The following is a 15,012-nucleotide window of genomic DNA, read 5'->3' as shown; positions in this document are numbered from 1 at the left end:
AACTTGCTCTTAATAGGTAACCCTAAAACAAAGTGACTGCTGCAACACCAGTGAGTTCATTTGTTTGTCACTATTTTTGATTAAAGTCTGGTGAGAATTTTAATTCGGGTTTCATCATGCACACTGATTAATTGGACAACTTCAGTCCTGAAAGGGAATGGAAAAATGCGGCTATCCTCCTTTCCATTTAAAAATAGCATCAAGGAAAACATTTGGGGGGGAAAAAAAAACTGTGAAATAGATGTGGCCAAACAGCTGTGATAGTTTAACACAGAACATGTCCATCAGCTACATTCGCCTGATCATTGACTCAATCTCTTATCTGATCAAAATGGTCCCACATCTAATGTAAAGCTGCAGAAAGAGCATCCAATATAATGTTGTCAGTTCACATGAGAATTTTTTCCTCTGCGTAATTTCCAGGCTCTTTTTTTCACTGCGTAACTTCATAGTCGGCCAACCATTTTTTCCGTCTTCTTCCCAGACTTTTTTCCTTTTTCTTTCTTTTTTTTTTTTTCATGTAGGCTAATATACAGCCAGGCCGGCGCTGCAATTTCGGAATCTGCCCTTGTATATGGCGGACGAAATTTCCACAGGAGGAACCGCAACACAAACCCCCCCCGTGCGAGGCAGAAACGGAGAGCTTGCACGGACTGAAGTAAACCTCGGCAAATTCATGATTCATTACGCCATTACTCTTTTCTAAAATGTAACGTAGCGTGTCGCGGAGGAAGAGCAAAAAACCCGCTGTGGTGAAAATTTGCAACATTTGGAATTTCTCATAACTAATTCACAATTTTTTTTTGAGGAAGCAGTTGTGCAGTCACCTCTGGTCGGGGAGGGAAGATTTCTGGAGCGGGAGCCTGTTTCGCATGAGCTGCATCGTTTTTGGAGGTATGTCAGACCCGCTGTGTTTTCTTTTTTTTCTGATTTAGAAATCTTCAATTTTTTCGAAATTTTCAGCAGCGACTGTTAAGTTTCAGTCCTACTTAACAAACGAGACCTGGCGGTGTTTTTCGCACTAATATTTCCAGCCTGTGAACCAGGTGCAGGCTTTGAAGCCATCCGAAATAGTCCTAATCTGTTGATGTTTTTTTTTGCCTGAATTTTCGTAATGAACTTTCCGTGTAACTGCTGACTAGTCGTCTGTGCAGCTAGTTTGTTCACATGTAACGTTTCACCACATAGGTTGGTAAAATATTTCGGTAGAGCAAGGGGACCAGGCGATAGTGGCAACATGAAGGACGATGAGGGGAGGAACAATCTGAAACACAAAAACCTCCTGCAGCCATGTTTTGTGAATTTTCCTGCAAATTTGAGCAGAGCCTCGGAGTTTCTCCCCTGAAACTCACACAACACTGACGCTAGTTTTGCTTGTATTTGACGGCTTGGTTTTCATTTCTAGACAGACGAGAAAAAACACCAAACTGTCGTCATGTCTAAACACATTTCGAATTTTATTTTTAGGAAGATGGGGGGGTTTAAAATCTGGGGGTCATTGGCGCCACCTGTAGGCAGTCATTTTGGAAATTACAAAAAAAAAAAAGAAAAAATTGTAATGAGACTAGTTTTGCGACTTGTTTATTCAATTGAATGGTAGTTTGTGCCGGTGGACACGTCTTTATGCTTTTTTCAACAAGTAGAAGCCATCTATAGATAGATAGCCTTTATTTTGGATTTGTGTCAATCTTGTGCTTTTTATGCCATTTTATGCAAAATGACCTTTAAATACTGCATTTAAAGCACTGTGCAAGATAATGCTTCTCTTTCTTTGGTTTTTATTCATGATCCTTGACTTTGATTATTTTGCTAAAGCATTCATGAAAGAGTGTCAGTCTGTGAGAAAAAAATCAGCTAAATCCACCTCAATTTTTTGGTGGTCTTACATGCACATTAAGTGTGATTTTCCCCTTGCTTTCTTATGAATGAATGTGTATTTTTGTAGCCCAGTGGGTATACAGATATAATTTACTACTTAGTAAACATGGAACAATTTGGACTTTTATTTGTAGAGATTGGAAATGTCTAAGTGGAAAATAACTATCCAAAGTGTACTGAACAGCACTGGAAGAAGAAAGACCATGTCAGCATAATTTGAGGGCAGGAAAAACAATCACAACCAGTGGCTGTACTGTTTATATTAATCCTGCAGACGCCAAACAGTTTCCCATCTTGCACGGCTTGCTTTTTATTTTAATGTAAGGGAAACTGCAGAGGCCATTTTGCTGTGGGTAATTTCAATGCTGACCTTCAAATCTGTATAAATTTGAAAGAGCTGGCGGAAATTGTATGGTCGGTATGCAAAAATCGGGGTGTAAATTCTGACCTTTGCTTGCAATGTCTAATCAAAATGCAGGAGTTTGAGTTTAAAGTACAGGAGTGAAGAGAGGCAACCAGTGTCATGGGTTTAATAGGGTTGGATCACCCTGTGAGTGATGGGAATGTTTATATGCAGAATACCTGAAGGACCGTGTAATAAGTTATAAAACATAATGCTGCAGTGTTGCAATGAAAAACACCTTAAACACTGATATGGTTAACGGGAACTGCATTCTGGGAGTGTTCTCGTTTTAAGCAAGGTAAGAGGAATGCTGGTCTGTCTGCACTTAAAAGAACAAAAGCTCTGATTCACTGAGGATATTTGGAGCGAATAGTTTGGATGGAGAGGTGAAACTTGTCCTTCTAGGCACTGATAAACATTAGATGGTGGAGGATCATATCACAGTCTGTGCGTTTCCCTGTTTGAAACATAGTTGCTGCTCTAATTGTCATTAACTAAGTACAGAGGTTTTTGTTTTTCATTTAAAGGGTAAGCGGTGTTACACAAACAGTTTCTGCCTTTGATGTCATGCCAGCTCTTTTTTGCTAATCTACAATTACAGATTCCTGATTTGTGCTTAGATGTGCCTGAACAAACATACATCCTCTATAAACATAGCGAACATCTTGTGTTCAGTCATTTTCTTAGTGGCATGTTGAAAATGTCTGAAAATGGCTTCACTTAAATTAGTCTCCAGGGAACGGCTTTTCAGGGGTTGGGGCTGCTGCATTAAAAAAAAAAAAAAATTCTGTGCATTCTGCACATATTTTTCCTGCCTCTTCCTTTGTAAAAATGAACCTTATTGGTTTCATGAATAATGCATAAGGACGTTCAATTGCTGCAGCAATGAAAATTAGGCCTGTTTACGTGCAGTGGTTATGTACACAGAAGCTTCTTTTTTTCCTTGACCATTTTCTGAAGGTAGAGCAGAGCCTGAGTAGCTTTTCTGAAAATACAAATTTTCAGCAGGGCAAATCTCATTTCTTTGAGTGAAAAGGGGAGGGGTGAAACTCCCGCGGGTTTAATGAATCCATAAATCACAATAGTGCCAGGTTTGCTGCGCTTGCGTCAGTGTGCAGTGCAATTTTGATTTTCATCAAAAATTTAATCTGCCAGCCTACAAGGGTTTAGCAGCAGACCGGATGCCGCCCTGAATTTCTAATTTTAGGGGCCTGATCTTTCAGGATTTATTTTTGTATAATTCAAGTCTGCTTTTCAATATCTCTTGTTATTAAATTTTAATTCGTGGCATTAACATATAGATTGAAAAGGTTTTTATGGGGGTTTTGAGTGTATGCTGATGGAATTTTACTAGACGACACAGTTTCTTTTTCCAGAGCATCCCGTGTGTGTGTGTGAGGTGGGGTGGGTCGGCGGAGGGAGGGGGGGGATTTATCCATTTCTCTGCATTATTGCTTTTTGAAATCATTGGTCATACAGCATCTTGGAAGACATTTATTACAGGGGACAGAAAAAAGTGTGCATTTGATTAAAGAAACAGGGAAAGCAAAAACATTTAGTGTGAAACAGGTTTCGGTTAAACCTTGCTCCTAGTCACTGACTCTGCTCGGGATAATACAAACATGCAGTGAAAGCAGTGATTGAAGTGACCCCCACCATCCCCCATTTTAGCTGATTCCTATTTTTAATCCCTCCAGAGTGGAACCATTTTCATGAGCCTTAAACAAATTTGTATTTTATATTTGGAATCTCTATTTCGGTCCACTTAACATGCAGAGCACAGTGATTTTTGGCTTTGCAAGGTACAATTCAAAGTAAGAAAATCTCTCTAAGTTAGACGCACTGGATTTTTTTTCTCTTTTTGCTTTAACCAAGCACGATGATTGATTTACTTCATTATTGTGCAGAGGCAGATACTGTACTGCCCAAATATAGGCCAATTATTTTAAGTACCTCGACTAAGCGCTGAATTCTGAACAGAGGTATGTCCTAGAGATGTTTTTTCTTGTATGCCTAACCTCCTTATTCTGTAATCCTAGTTTACATTTAGTGCAGTGATATAATATATTGTTTTTAATATGCATGCATTGGCATTTTAAAACACAGCTGGACCAAATCACAAAGGGAAAACTCGTTTAATAGTTTAACATAAATCACATCGCCACCCACCCCTGCTTACTTCAGTGCCTATTACAACAATAGAGATCCTGTAGATCCTCGATATTGCAAACAGAATTTGATGATTTAATTTAACTACACTGCCTTTTTTTTGTTTTAGTTGGTGTAGGTTGTGTTTTATTTGTAAAAAAAAAACATCAAGCAAGTGTGCATCTGGTTTAGCCTAGATTTTCTTGTGCCTGGTGCTGTAGGTTACAGTATATCAGAAGCCTCAGACTATGAAAGAACAGAAGGCCAGATGGCTAATTTTGCATTTTGACTTTAATTAGAAGAAAACAGGCCACAACAGGCATTTCATATATTCAGGGTATGCATTTACAATGTTGCACAGGGAATATTGCAGTGGATGACTAAGAGATTGATCTAATTCACGTATGCAGTGCATGCGTCTTTGCCATTATTTCATTTGATTACAGTTGACAAAAGTCTCTTGATTTAGCCATTATTTCATTTTCATTTTCAGCAACTGACTCCTGTCAGATACAGAATAGGCTGGTAGTGGTTAGTGAGCGCTGAGGACCTTTGTTAGCATTCTGTGAGCAAATGGTGCTAATAGAGAGTTTCCTATTGTTTTTCCAAACAAAAGCAGACTTTTGGAAGATAAAGAAAACACAGTTACTGAAAGTTATGAACAGTGGTGGAAGAACTACTCAAATCCTTTGCTAATTTAAAAGTACCAGTGCAACAATGTACAAATACTCACTTACAAATAAAATTACTACATCCAAAACCCTACTAAAGTAAAAGTACATAGGAATTATTGGAAAAATATAAGCTTCAAAAGTAAAACTGCTCACTCTGCCAAAAAAAACAAAACCCTGTTACTGTTCATCAATGTGTAAGCAGCATTGCACTATAGCTGGTCAGAGTTTAGCTTAAGTTGTAACATATTACAATGTATACGGTTACATAGTTCAGTCCAGTGGTTTCCAACCAAGCGGTCAGGCCCCTGAAGGGTCACGAAATAAATCTGCGATAATTGGAGAGTAAAGAATAAAAACAAGTCCTGCTACACAAATCTCCAATCTTTACTTTTTAGTGAAATAATGGATAATTTTATCTCCTTGGACTTCAAAGTGTTAATTAAATAAAACCATGTGAGAAGTTTAGAAGGATAATGTCCCTTAAATGTGGCAAAGGGCCCCAACCTGACGGGGGGGGGCAACTGGTATAGTCTTTAACAATGTGTTCTATTTTATATTTTTACTTTTTTAATGTTAAATCTTAGTTTGTCAGTTATCTCTACATTATGTACAATATATCTGTCTGAAATACAGTGAAATGGATAAATGTAACTGAAGTACAATTACCTTCATTTTGAGTAAATCTACTTAGTTCCCCAGCTTGCAATGAGACCGATCTTGAATCATCAAAGTTGAGAGTCAGTGTATTTGTGCTGTCTTCATTTGTTGTGGCTGGAAGTTAAGCTGACAGAAGGCCTTTTACTCTATCATTCACAAAAGAACAATGATGACACATTGCTTTTTGTATGCATGGGGGATTAGTCTTGTCACGGTAGAACATTTTCATACCAGTGTAAGTTCTGCCAGAACAACGCCAGATACCGATATTGTCGACTTTGAAATTGTTACCCTTAGGCTACGAGTTGAAAAAATGCTGAGACAGAGATGCCTGGCTTGACTGTATTCTTCGTGTCTCACTGTGAAATTTGCACAGAAACACACTTTTCACACTGCATTTTCAGCAAGACAAAAACTATAAAACTGTATTTTTAAAAAAATTGCTTACAAACCCACACCCAAAACACCGGCCGACTGACCACATACTGTAGCTACGCTTTTCAGTCTAGACTCTGTAAGTGTAGTGAAAATGGAAAACAGACATCACGAAATTTTCCAGTATACCTTCAGCAAACTTGCAGAGAGAAGCTGGCTCAAGGCTGAACTTAAACTACTGCCGTACTGGAGAAGTTGATTTTGGCAAACAAATTCTCTCCCATAATCTATCTGCAATTACATCATGTCTTTCTCCATGAGTCAGAAAATGTTAAAATTGAATCCCCTTTCCTTGCAGGTGCTATTTATTTTTGTGGATATCATTTTTGTTTTCATACTCATAAATGGTGCTGCACGTCTGCTGTGAAGCTCATTGAATTAATTGGATTTTTACAGAAAGTTACATGACATTATGGACGAGTGGAATTTCACTGATGTAATATTGTGGACCGTATGACGATTCTGTTCACTGCAACAAGCCTTGTTAGGAGCAGTTTCTAGAGATATTTGTGTGTGTGTGTGTGTGTGTGTGTGTGTGTGTGTGTGTGTGTATATATATATGATAGATGTTATGTGTGTTCTATTAAACAATGTTTCTATGATATTAGTACAGTTTGCACAGAAACAAATCCACCAGAAACAAAACATTTATGATCATTTGTCTAACCTTAACTCGATGGATCTAAAATATCTGAAAATGGTTGTCCACTTGAACCCAAGACACTTCATTGCTAAACCTAGAAAATAGAGAACTGGCCTCTCTGTTTATGACGTCACTGGGATGTAAAATTTGGCACTGCTGTGTAGACAATAAATAGGACACTAACTTTGCTGACCCAAAATATGTCTGTGGAAATGCCTGCATACAAAATTTACTTTTCAATTTAGTGTGACAACTGCATGTACAAGATGTTTTATTTAGATTTAGCCTCAGATGAAAATAATGTTACATTCATAAATAACACTGTTTTTGCACACAGGAATAACACATGAACCCTTCAGACTGATGGTAAATATCTGCTGCTCTGGTTTGTAGACCCAGTAGGGCTGGGTATGGTTTAAAAAATTAAGGTACCAGTACCCTTAAAGTGATACTGATACCAACAGGGTACTACATTCGCTACTCATTGTGTGAATGGAAGCATTCAGTTGCGTTTTATGCCACCAGACGTTACAGTCATACTTTAGCAGGTTTTGGTGGCATCTCAGTACACTGAGCTGCCAAATCCATCAGTTACACTGTGCTTGACTTAATGACAGCACAGACTGTATGGACTGGAGCTCATGCCCATTTCATGTCACATTAAATTGAAAAACACTTGCAGTTATCAGCTACAAGTAAATCCATACTTTTTTTTTGTTCTAGATCTGCATACAAAAACACTGAAGTTTTGATACTACTTGGTTATAGGTTAGATATCCAGCCCAAAGACCTAGAGAGTCAAATATTAAATAAATAATCAAGACATTATAAATATGTAATTATATGTGATTGGCTGTTGCTTTGGTTCACCAATAGACTGCATATTTATGTGACCTTTATGTTTCATAATTTAAGTCAAATCTGTTTTTGTTTGCTTGTTTTAAACAGTGCTTGTATATAATTAGGGCTTCATTTAATGATTATTTTAAATACAGATTAATCTGAAAATTCTCATTTAATCAATTGGATTATTGGTCTACAAACCACCATAGAACAATGAAAAATATTTCCCAGAGTCTTGGATGATGTTATTCACTGACCAAAAATAATTTAACACTATTGTTTTTGCTCCCATTTTTACAAGTTAAAATAAAAGATTTAAGTTTTTTTTTTCTACACACACAAAAGGCTTTTTTTCTCTATTTGGTGCACAATTTGTTCAAATCCCTTTGAGTCAGCATTTCTCCTTGGCAGATAATCTATCTGCCTGACAGGGGTAGCATATTAAGATGCTGATAAAACAGAATGATCACTACACAGGTGTGCCTTGGGATTGACACAATAAAAGGGCACTTTAAAATGTGCAGTTTTGTCACAACACAACGCCACAGTTTTTGAGGAAGTGTGCCATTGGCAGGCTGACTGCAGGAATGTCCAGCAAAGCTTTTGCCCGTGAACTGAATGTTCATTTCACTGCCATAAGCAGTCTCCATTGTTGTTTTTTTTTGAGAATTTGGCAGTACATCCAAACAACCTTACAACCTCAGACCAAATGTAACCAGACATGAACAGGACCTTCACATCCAACATCTTCACCTTCAGGAACATCTGAAACCAGCCACCTGAACAACTGATGCAACAGTTGCTTTGCACAACCAGAGAATTTCTGCACAAACTGTCATAAACCATCACAGGGAAGTTTGTCTGCATGATCATTGTCATTACCGGGGTCTTGACCTGACTGCAGCTCTGTCGTAAACTACTTGAGAGGGCAGCTGCTCAGCGTTGATGGCGTCTGGCACTTTGAAGAAGTGTTGATGCACGAATCTTGCTTTCCACTGTACGAGGCAGATGAGAGACGAGCGGTATGCTAATGCTAACGCGGTGAACAGAGTGCCCCATGAAGGCCGTTGGGTTAGGGTATAGGCTGGCATGAGCTACAGACAACAAGCACAGGTGCATTTTATTTATGGCAATTTGAATGCACAGACATTCTGTGATGAGATTTGGAGATCCACGGCATGTCACAGCATTCATCCACCGCCATGACCTCATGTTACAGAGTGATTATGCATGGCCCCATGTTGCAAGGATCTTTAAACACTTCCTCAAATCTGAAAACATCCCAGCTCTTGCATGACCTGCATGCTCACTGGATATGTTTCACATTGAGCATTTTTGGGATGCTCTGATGCTCTGGATTAGCGACAGCGTGTTCTAATTCCTGCCAATATCCAGCAACTTTGCAGTTATTGAAGAAGATTGGGCAAACACTCCACAGGCCAAAATCAACAGCCTGATCAACTGTGTGTAAGAGATGTGTCGCAATACTGACTGATTCTTTGGGGTGTCTGTGACAAAAGCATTTCTGTAGCTGTAGCCATGTGAAGCCCTTACAAATAACTTTTCCAACATTTTATAGTGGCCCTTTTTTGTGACAATTCCAATGTGCGTCTCTGTAATTATGATGCTGTTTAATCAACATTTTAATATGCCACACCTGTCAGGTGGATGGATCATTTTGGAAATTCATCAGTTGATTGACAGTTCAGCATTTTTCCAGCAGAATTGTCAGTCAATTGATGAATTGACTTCAGTAATGTCAAATAGTTATTTTTTTTTTTCTGTCAATAGACCATTAGATTAACCAACTAATTGCTACAGCTCTACATCTCTTTTTGTTAATATTTCAATTAATGAGACAGTATGAATTTTACTGTTATCTTATAATTACTGTGACTGTTTTCAAATATAATACAAGATGTTGAACAATTGTCTAAAATTAATAACAGTGATTACTTCTAGGATTAATGTTCACCAAACTCAGACTCTCTTCATATAACCTGTTCTGTTGTGAAACTTTAATTGAACAAAAAGATGGCAAGCAATAATAAAATGTATTTTAAACTTACTTGTTATCTTGATTGGAACCCAACTCACGCAAAACTAATCTGGGCTGAGTAAACCTGCTTTTACGCTACTGATGTGATGCAGTCATGTGTATTACACAAATGTATGTTTTACAAATGTGTGGTTTAAAATTGTACTCATGACCGTATAGTTAAAATTGTATGAACCTGGCTTATAAATTAGTTAAGCAGATGTCTGGTTCATGTCTGTAGTTACGTACAGTAGTCAAGACATTTTCTCTTTTCCACAACAGTATTTTCTTCATTGGTCTTAACACGGTTGCAAACATAACCTGTGAGTATAAGCAGCTTGTTGGCTCATTTCTGCTCACACTTTCAGACCACAGACAGTGTGGATAAAATTACACAGGTGTACACAGTTGCTGTACACCTTATGCCACTGGTGAAACCAGACACTGTGACAAGACTAATGGAAAGGGAAATTGAAAAACCAGAAATGGAAATGCTATTTCATCTTTAAAATGAGAAATGCACAAAAAATGAATGCAAATAAGAAATACTCAGCATTGAGAATAGTAATGGAAAATAAAAAGTAAAGCTTTTTTAATTGCAAGGGCAGACCTCTGCCAATGCCTTTTGTCCAGTATTCTATAATATGCAATTCTGCAAGTGCAACCACTATATATGTGTGGATATATTTCCAAAATGATATAATCAAAATGCATCTGCAATCCTGCATTTATTGTGTACTACCAAATTAGAACTATTTCAGTAACTTAACATACATTTGTGAAAACCAGAAAACACTGTGCTATGGTGAACGTGAATACAAATTTTAAATGTTTTGACTGAAATGACACCATGAACCTGACAGACTACAGATATAGATAGATAGAAAAATAGTGTGTTCACAAGGAAGAAATATTTGCTGAGTCAAATTTAAATTGCTATCTCTGGAATTTATTGCAGACAGTTGACACTTGGATGTGAGTAAAGATGTACTTAGTTGCATGATGTGTGTATTTACATTTCCATAGCCACACATTTGTGTAAGAAAAAATCTTACTATGCACACAAACTGAATTACAGTTACGAAAAACGTTACACACACAAATACTTCTGCGACAATAATGGCCCCAGTACTTTACTACACAAAGAATTTACGATTCTATGTAAAATCCAAAGTCATGCTCAAGCTTGTTCCCTAGACAGGGTTCTAATGTATTAGGAAATACAAAAAACCCCTCAACTTGCACAACCCTCAGGCCCGCCAAGTGTTGCGTATGATTGAACCTACAATACTTTTCTTTCACTTTTCTTATTTTTTGCAGTTAAAAGTTAACAATTTGAACCAAAAGCCTGAAATATTTTGTGTCAAAATTATCCAGTTGGTGTGCCTGTTTGCCGAGGCTTCGTGGCCGTGTTTCATATCCAAAGAAAGGTGTATTGGGCTATGAAAAGGCTTGTTGTTGCTGAATTGGTGCGCTATTATTAGAAGACCAATTTCCCCTCTTTCCATAATATCAGACATCCTGGCATAACTCTGTTTTGCATGGTTGCATTTTGAGCACATTCTCTTGACAAGGCCTTTTATAGCCTTGTGCTGAAGTGGCAAGTTGTGTAATTTGGATATTTTTAAAATGAGAGCTTTTGGGTGCCACAAAGTTGTGGAATTCATGCAATCAAAGACCACTTATGAACAGTTAAGCCTCTCTGTTCTTACAATAAAAAAGTCCTTTATTTCTGTCCTCAAAATTAGACCGTCAAACTGATATATTTACAGGTGGTGGCTCCTGTGCATTTTGATCTCACACATCTTGTATATTTAGAAAAAAGGGGTTTTGTTTCGGGTTATTTATTTATTTATTTATTTAATTTTGAGACTTCCAATAGTTGTCAGCGCAGGCTATGGCTTGTTATGTGCAGCTACTTAGGAAGGTACAAATATCAGCTGATATTGAAACAACCCTTTATATTGGATATTGGTGGTGTAGCCATTAGGGATCGCAGTTGATAACATTTTATTGATACCATTATTGATTCTGTCAGATTCTTTATTGATTCCCTTATTGACTCCTAATTAATTTTCTGTTATGAAAAAAGTAGGCCTTCACAGGGTTTCAGCATGACTGTTTATTATCAATTTATTATAATTGAGAATATTTGTACAGAGTTAGTTTCATTTTAGGTTTCTTAGGAACAAATCTGCCAGGCCTGCTTGCGTGGTGCAAAAATCATTAGAATTAATGATGCTTACCTTCGATAATGGACATGCTGCTAGGTTTGAAAATATTGGCACTCGTGTAGGGCTGCATCTGACAAATTATGCCAGTCGAAACTGATTTAGTCGTTCAATATGAATATTCAAGAATTCATTTTTTTTTCATATAAAGTTTGAACGGGCTCCGCTAGACGTTCAGTGTCACAGCAGCATTCCCTTCGTATAGTAAACAAGCAAATGACAGATTGCAAATGTGCAACAACATTTTTTGCTGACACTAGATATCAACAAAAGCCAGAGACTGTATCTGGTTAACTGTGCTGTGAGCTGTAAATTCACCACTTAATCACCTTACATTGTGGTCTCTCTGTCCCTTAGTGCCACTGCAGCATGTCTGCAGGTGCAGAGAGTAGCGCAAAAGTTAAGAGCACTCACTCCGCAGGAAAACATCCCTAGACGTACACTGCGCAGAAAAAAAACACGGCTTCATGCATTCTCAGCTAACTGTCTTTCACTGATGATTCGAGCCTCCGACTTTCAAGTGGTAGCCCTACACTCTTGCATAAACTTTAAGCTTGTATTACGTAGAAAGATCTTTCAGCATATTGCTGCTGTTTTCACCCTTACTTGCTCACAATGGATCATTTCTTCCTCTCTGCAGTGGCTCCTTCTTGTTGCAAGTTTCCAGCAGTATAAATGCATGATTTTTACACCACTGTTACGTGCAACTGTTTGACAAATGTGCCAGCATCAGTAAATGAAATAGACTGGAACCAGTTCACAGCTGTAACGTGTTTCTCGATTCCCATTCATAGTAGCCATGGTAGTTTCAAAACGACACATGGAGACCTGGTCGTGCTAACATTTTGCAAGGATGCTAATTGTTGGTTTAGAAGTCATGCCTGAATCCAGACTGTATGTTATTTAAGTCTTTGTTTGTCTGTTGTTTATTCTCCTGGTACAGAAGCACAGGCTCAGAGGAGGTGGAGTCATGAGTGTACAAGAAGCACCCAATCCTGTGAAGGAGCAGGCGGACGGTGGGAGCACAGCAACAGACGGCACCTCACCAACTTTAACCCCAAAGACCAAGAGTACAACTCCACCACCCATCACAGTAAAGAAAGAGCCCGGGACATCCGAGACGAGTAACGGGAAAGTGGGAGATCCCAACCCTGCTGAGATCTGTGTTGTCATTGGAGGAGCTGATGGCGGATCAAGTGGAGGCGGATCCCGTAGAGCTCAGACCGAGGGTATGTTTGCCCTTGGTACTCCTCCTCCAACGAAGAGCACAGACTCATGCATAGGTGTGTGAATATACATATGGATATATACATGCATTTCCTGACTGCGGTCTTGTCTGGTGTCTCTTAAGCCTGACCTTGATTATTCACTGACAAAAGAACATGAACAAAAATTAGATTAAAAAAAAAATCAGCAGCACTGCCTCTCCTCAAAAACAATGTTCATTCTTTTAAAATGTAATTTTCCAATCCTGTGAGCACAACTGAAATTCAATTCACCTCCATTTTATGTTGTATTTAGTATATGATTGCCATCTAAAATCTTAATGACAGATACCTCAGAACTTGGGTGAATAAAACCAAGACTATCTGCATGGCTCTACCATTTGAGGTAATTGAGATAATGTGATTTCGCTGTTATTAAGGGCATGGGCTCTTTTTTAAGGAGGTAGTATGAGCTAGGTTTGTATTTGAGTCTCTTATCTACTCATTTACAAACTTGAAGCTCTCACACGGTGGTGGTGGTGGTGGTGATGATTTTTGTTAATATTATAGCAACCACTTGGCAAATTCCTTGCACAGCACAAATGCAAATGTACTGTATGCATTTTCAGTTGCCAGTTTATTAGGTACACCTAGCTAAAATGATTACAGTCCTCCAAAAATCCTACTTTCATGAAGGTTATGATATTTGTAATATTTAGTGTACCCTCATTTATATAAATGAGGACTAAATATTAGAAAACTCTGTCAGTGTAAGGCAATATAATTCCACAGCACCACAAGCTATCACCCCTCTTAAACAGTATAAACTATAAAATAAACATTAGAGCCTAGACTGCATCAGTTTTAGACAAGTAAATCCACAAAGCAGGTTTTTAATTGTTTTTTTTTCATTTCTTGAAATTTTTTTGGAGTGCAATTTAGCCCTTTTGACAGCTCACAGACTTGTAATTCAATAAACAATGGCTTAGAAATGAAGCTTATACAGACCAGATAAAAATGCCTCGATTAGCCCTGAATACTAATTGTTGGCTCCTGACAGTCATATAATTTTAATCAATTAATCAGATTTGTAGTAATTCTCCCTGCCAGGCAAAAAAAACTTGATAAAAGATTTTAAGATACATTCGAAAATAATTTAAACATTGTGTGGAAGGTGATGTTTGCTTGGAGCTCAGAATATTGACTGATTGTTGGTAATATTTTGGTTTTACTTAGAAATAATCATGAGATAGATATTTACAGTAGTAATGGTGGAGATTGGGACTGAGAACAAAGCGAAACCTAAGATCATTAACTTTTATGAAAATCAAATTTGCTTAATGTGTGTTTTCCTGATGATGCTCTCACTTTGTTTATGTGACACTGTTTTGAATTTTCGTGCAGGTTCCTACGTATGTGGCGTCTGTGGGAAGAAGTACAAGTATTATAACTGCTTTCAGACGCACGTCAGGGCACACAGAGGTAAGACACCTGTTTTTCTAAATAACATCTAACTAAATAACAACTAACTGCTCATTGTGTTTTTCTTCTCTTGACAGTATGACCTAAAATTATTCGCTTCCTCTAAATGAGTCATGCATGTCTAGTTCTGGCTAAGAATTTTGTTTGATTCTGTTATTTATTTTGGCCTTTGAATGGCTCCAATGCAAGATAGCAGTTTTAGCACCAGTTGGAAGCTTTGAACAGATGTGAGCATGCGTTCATCTATTCACAGACTGACTGTTACTGTTTTTTCCTCCATTTTCCACTATAGAATCAGATAGTATGGTTGCGGATGGTCTACCCCAGGCACCCAACAGTGAGTACATTTTTGCTCATCATTAAGTAAAAACTGTT

The 15,012-nt window shown here is 37.8% G+C and overlaps 1 protein-coding gene across 13 annotated transcripts in view; it reads left to right on the top strand.

The window, feature by feature from the left end:
• Window positions 1-546: 546 nt before the first annotated feature.
• The window catches only part of znf618 (zinc finger protein 618), a 39,750-nt gene continuing 25,284 nt past the window's right edge, over window positions 547-15,012 (top strand). For 9 of the 13 annotated variants that reach the window (XM_042508807.1, XM_042508801.1, XM_042508805.1 and 6 more), the window contains exons 1-4: window positions 547-894; window positions 12,894-13,233; window positions 14,560-14,637; window positions 14,930-14,974. In XM_042508807.1, coding sequence (XP_042364741.1) covers window positions 12,921-13,233; window positions 14,560-14,637; window positions 14,930-14,974 — 436 coding nt within the window. In that variant the 5' untranslated portion in view covers window positions 547-894; window positions 12,894-12,920. The remainder of the gene's footprint in view (window positions 895-12,893; window positions 13,234-14,559; window positions 14,638-14,929; window positions 14,975-15,012) is intronic. The other 4 variants (XM_042508809.1, XM_042508802.1, XM_042508799.1 and 1 more) reach the window with 3 other exon arrangements.

Source organism: Plectropomus leopardus, chromosome 20 (genome assembly GCF_008729295.1).
Source record: "Plectropomus leopardus isolate mb chromosome 20, YSFRI_Pleo_2.0, whole genome shotgun sequence".
Taxonomy (NCBI): domain Eukaryota; kingdom Metazoa; phylum Chordata; class Actinopteri; order Perciformes; family Serranidae; genus Plectropomus; species Plectropomus leopardus.
Note: the sequence above shows the minus strand (reverse complement) of the source record. Positions and strands in the feature narration are given on the sequence as shown.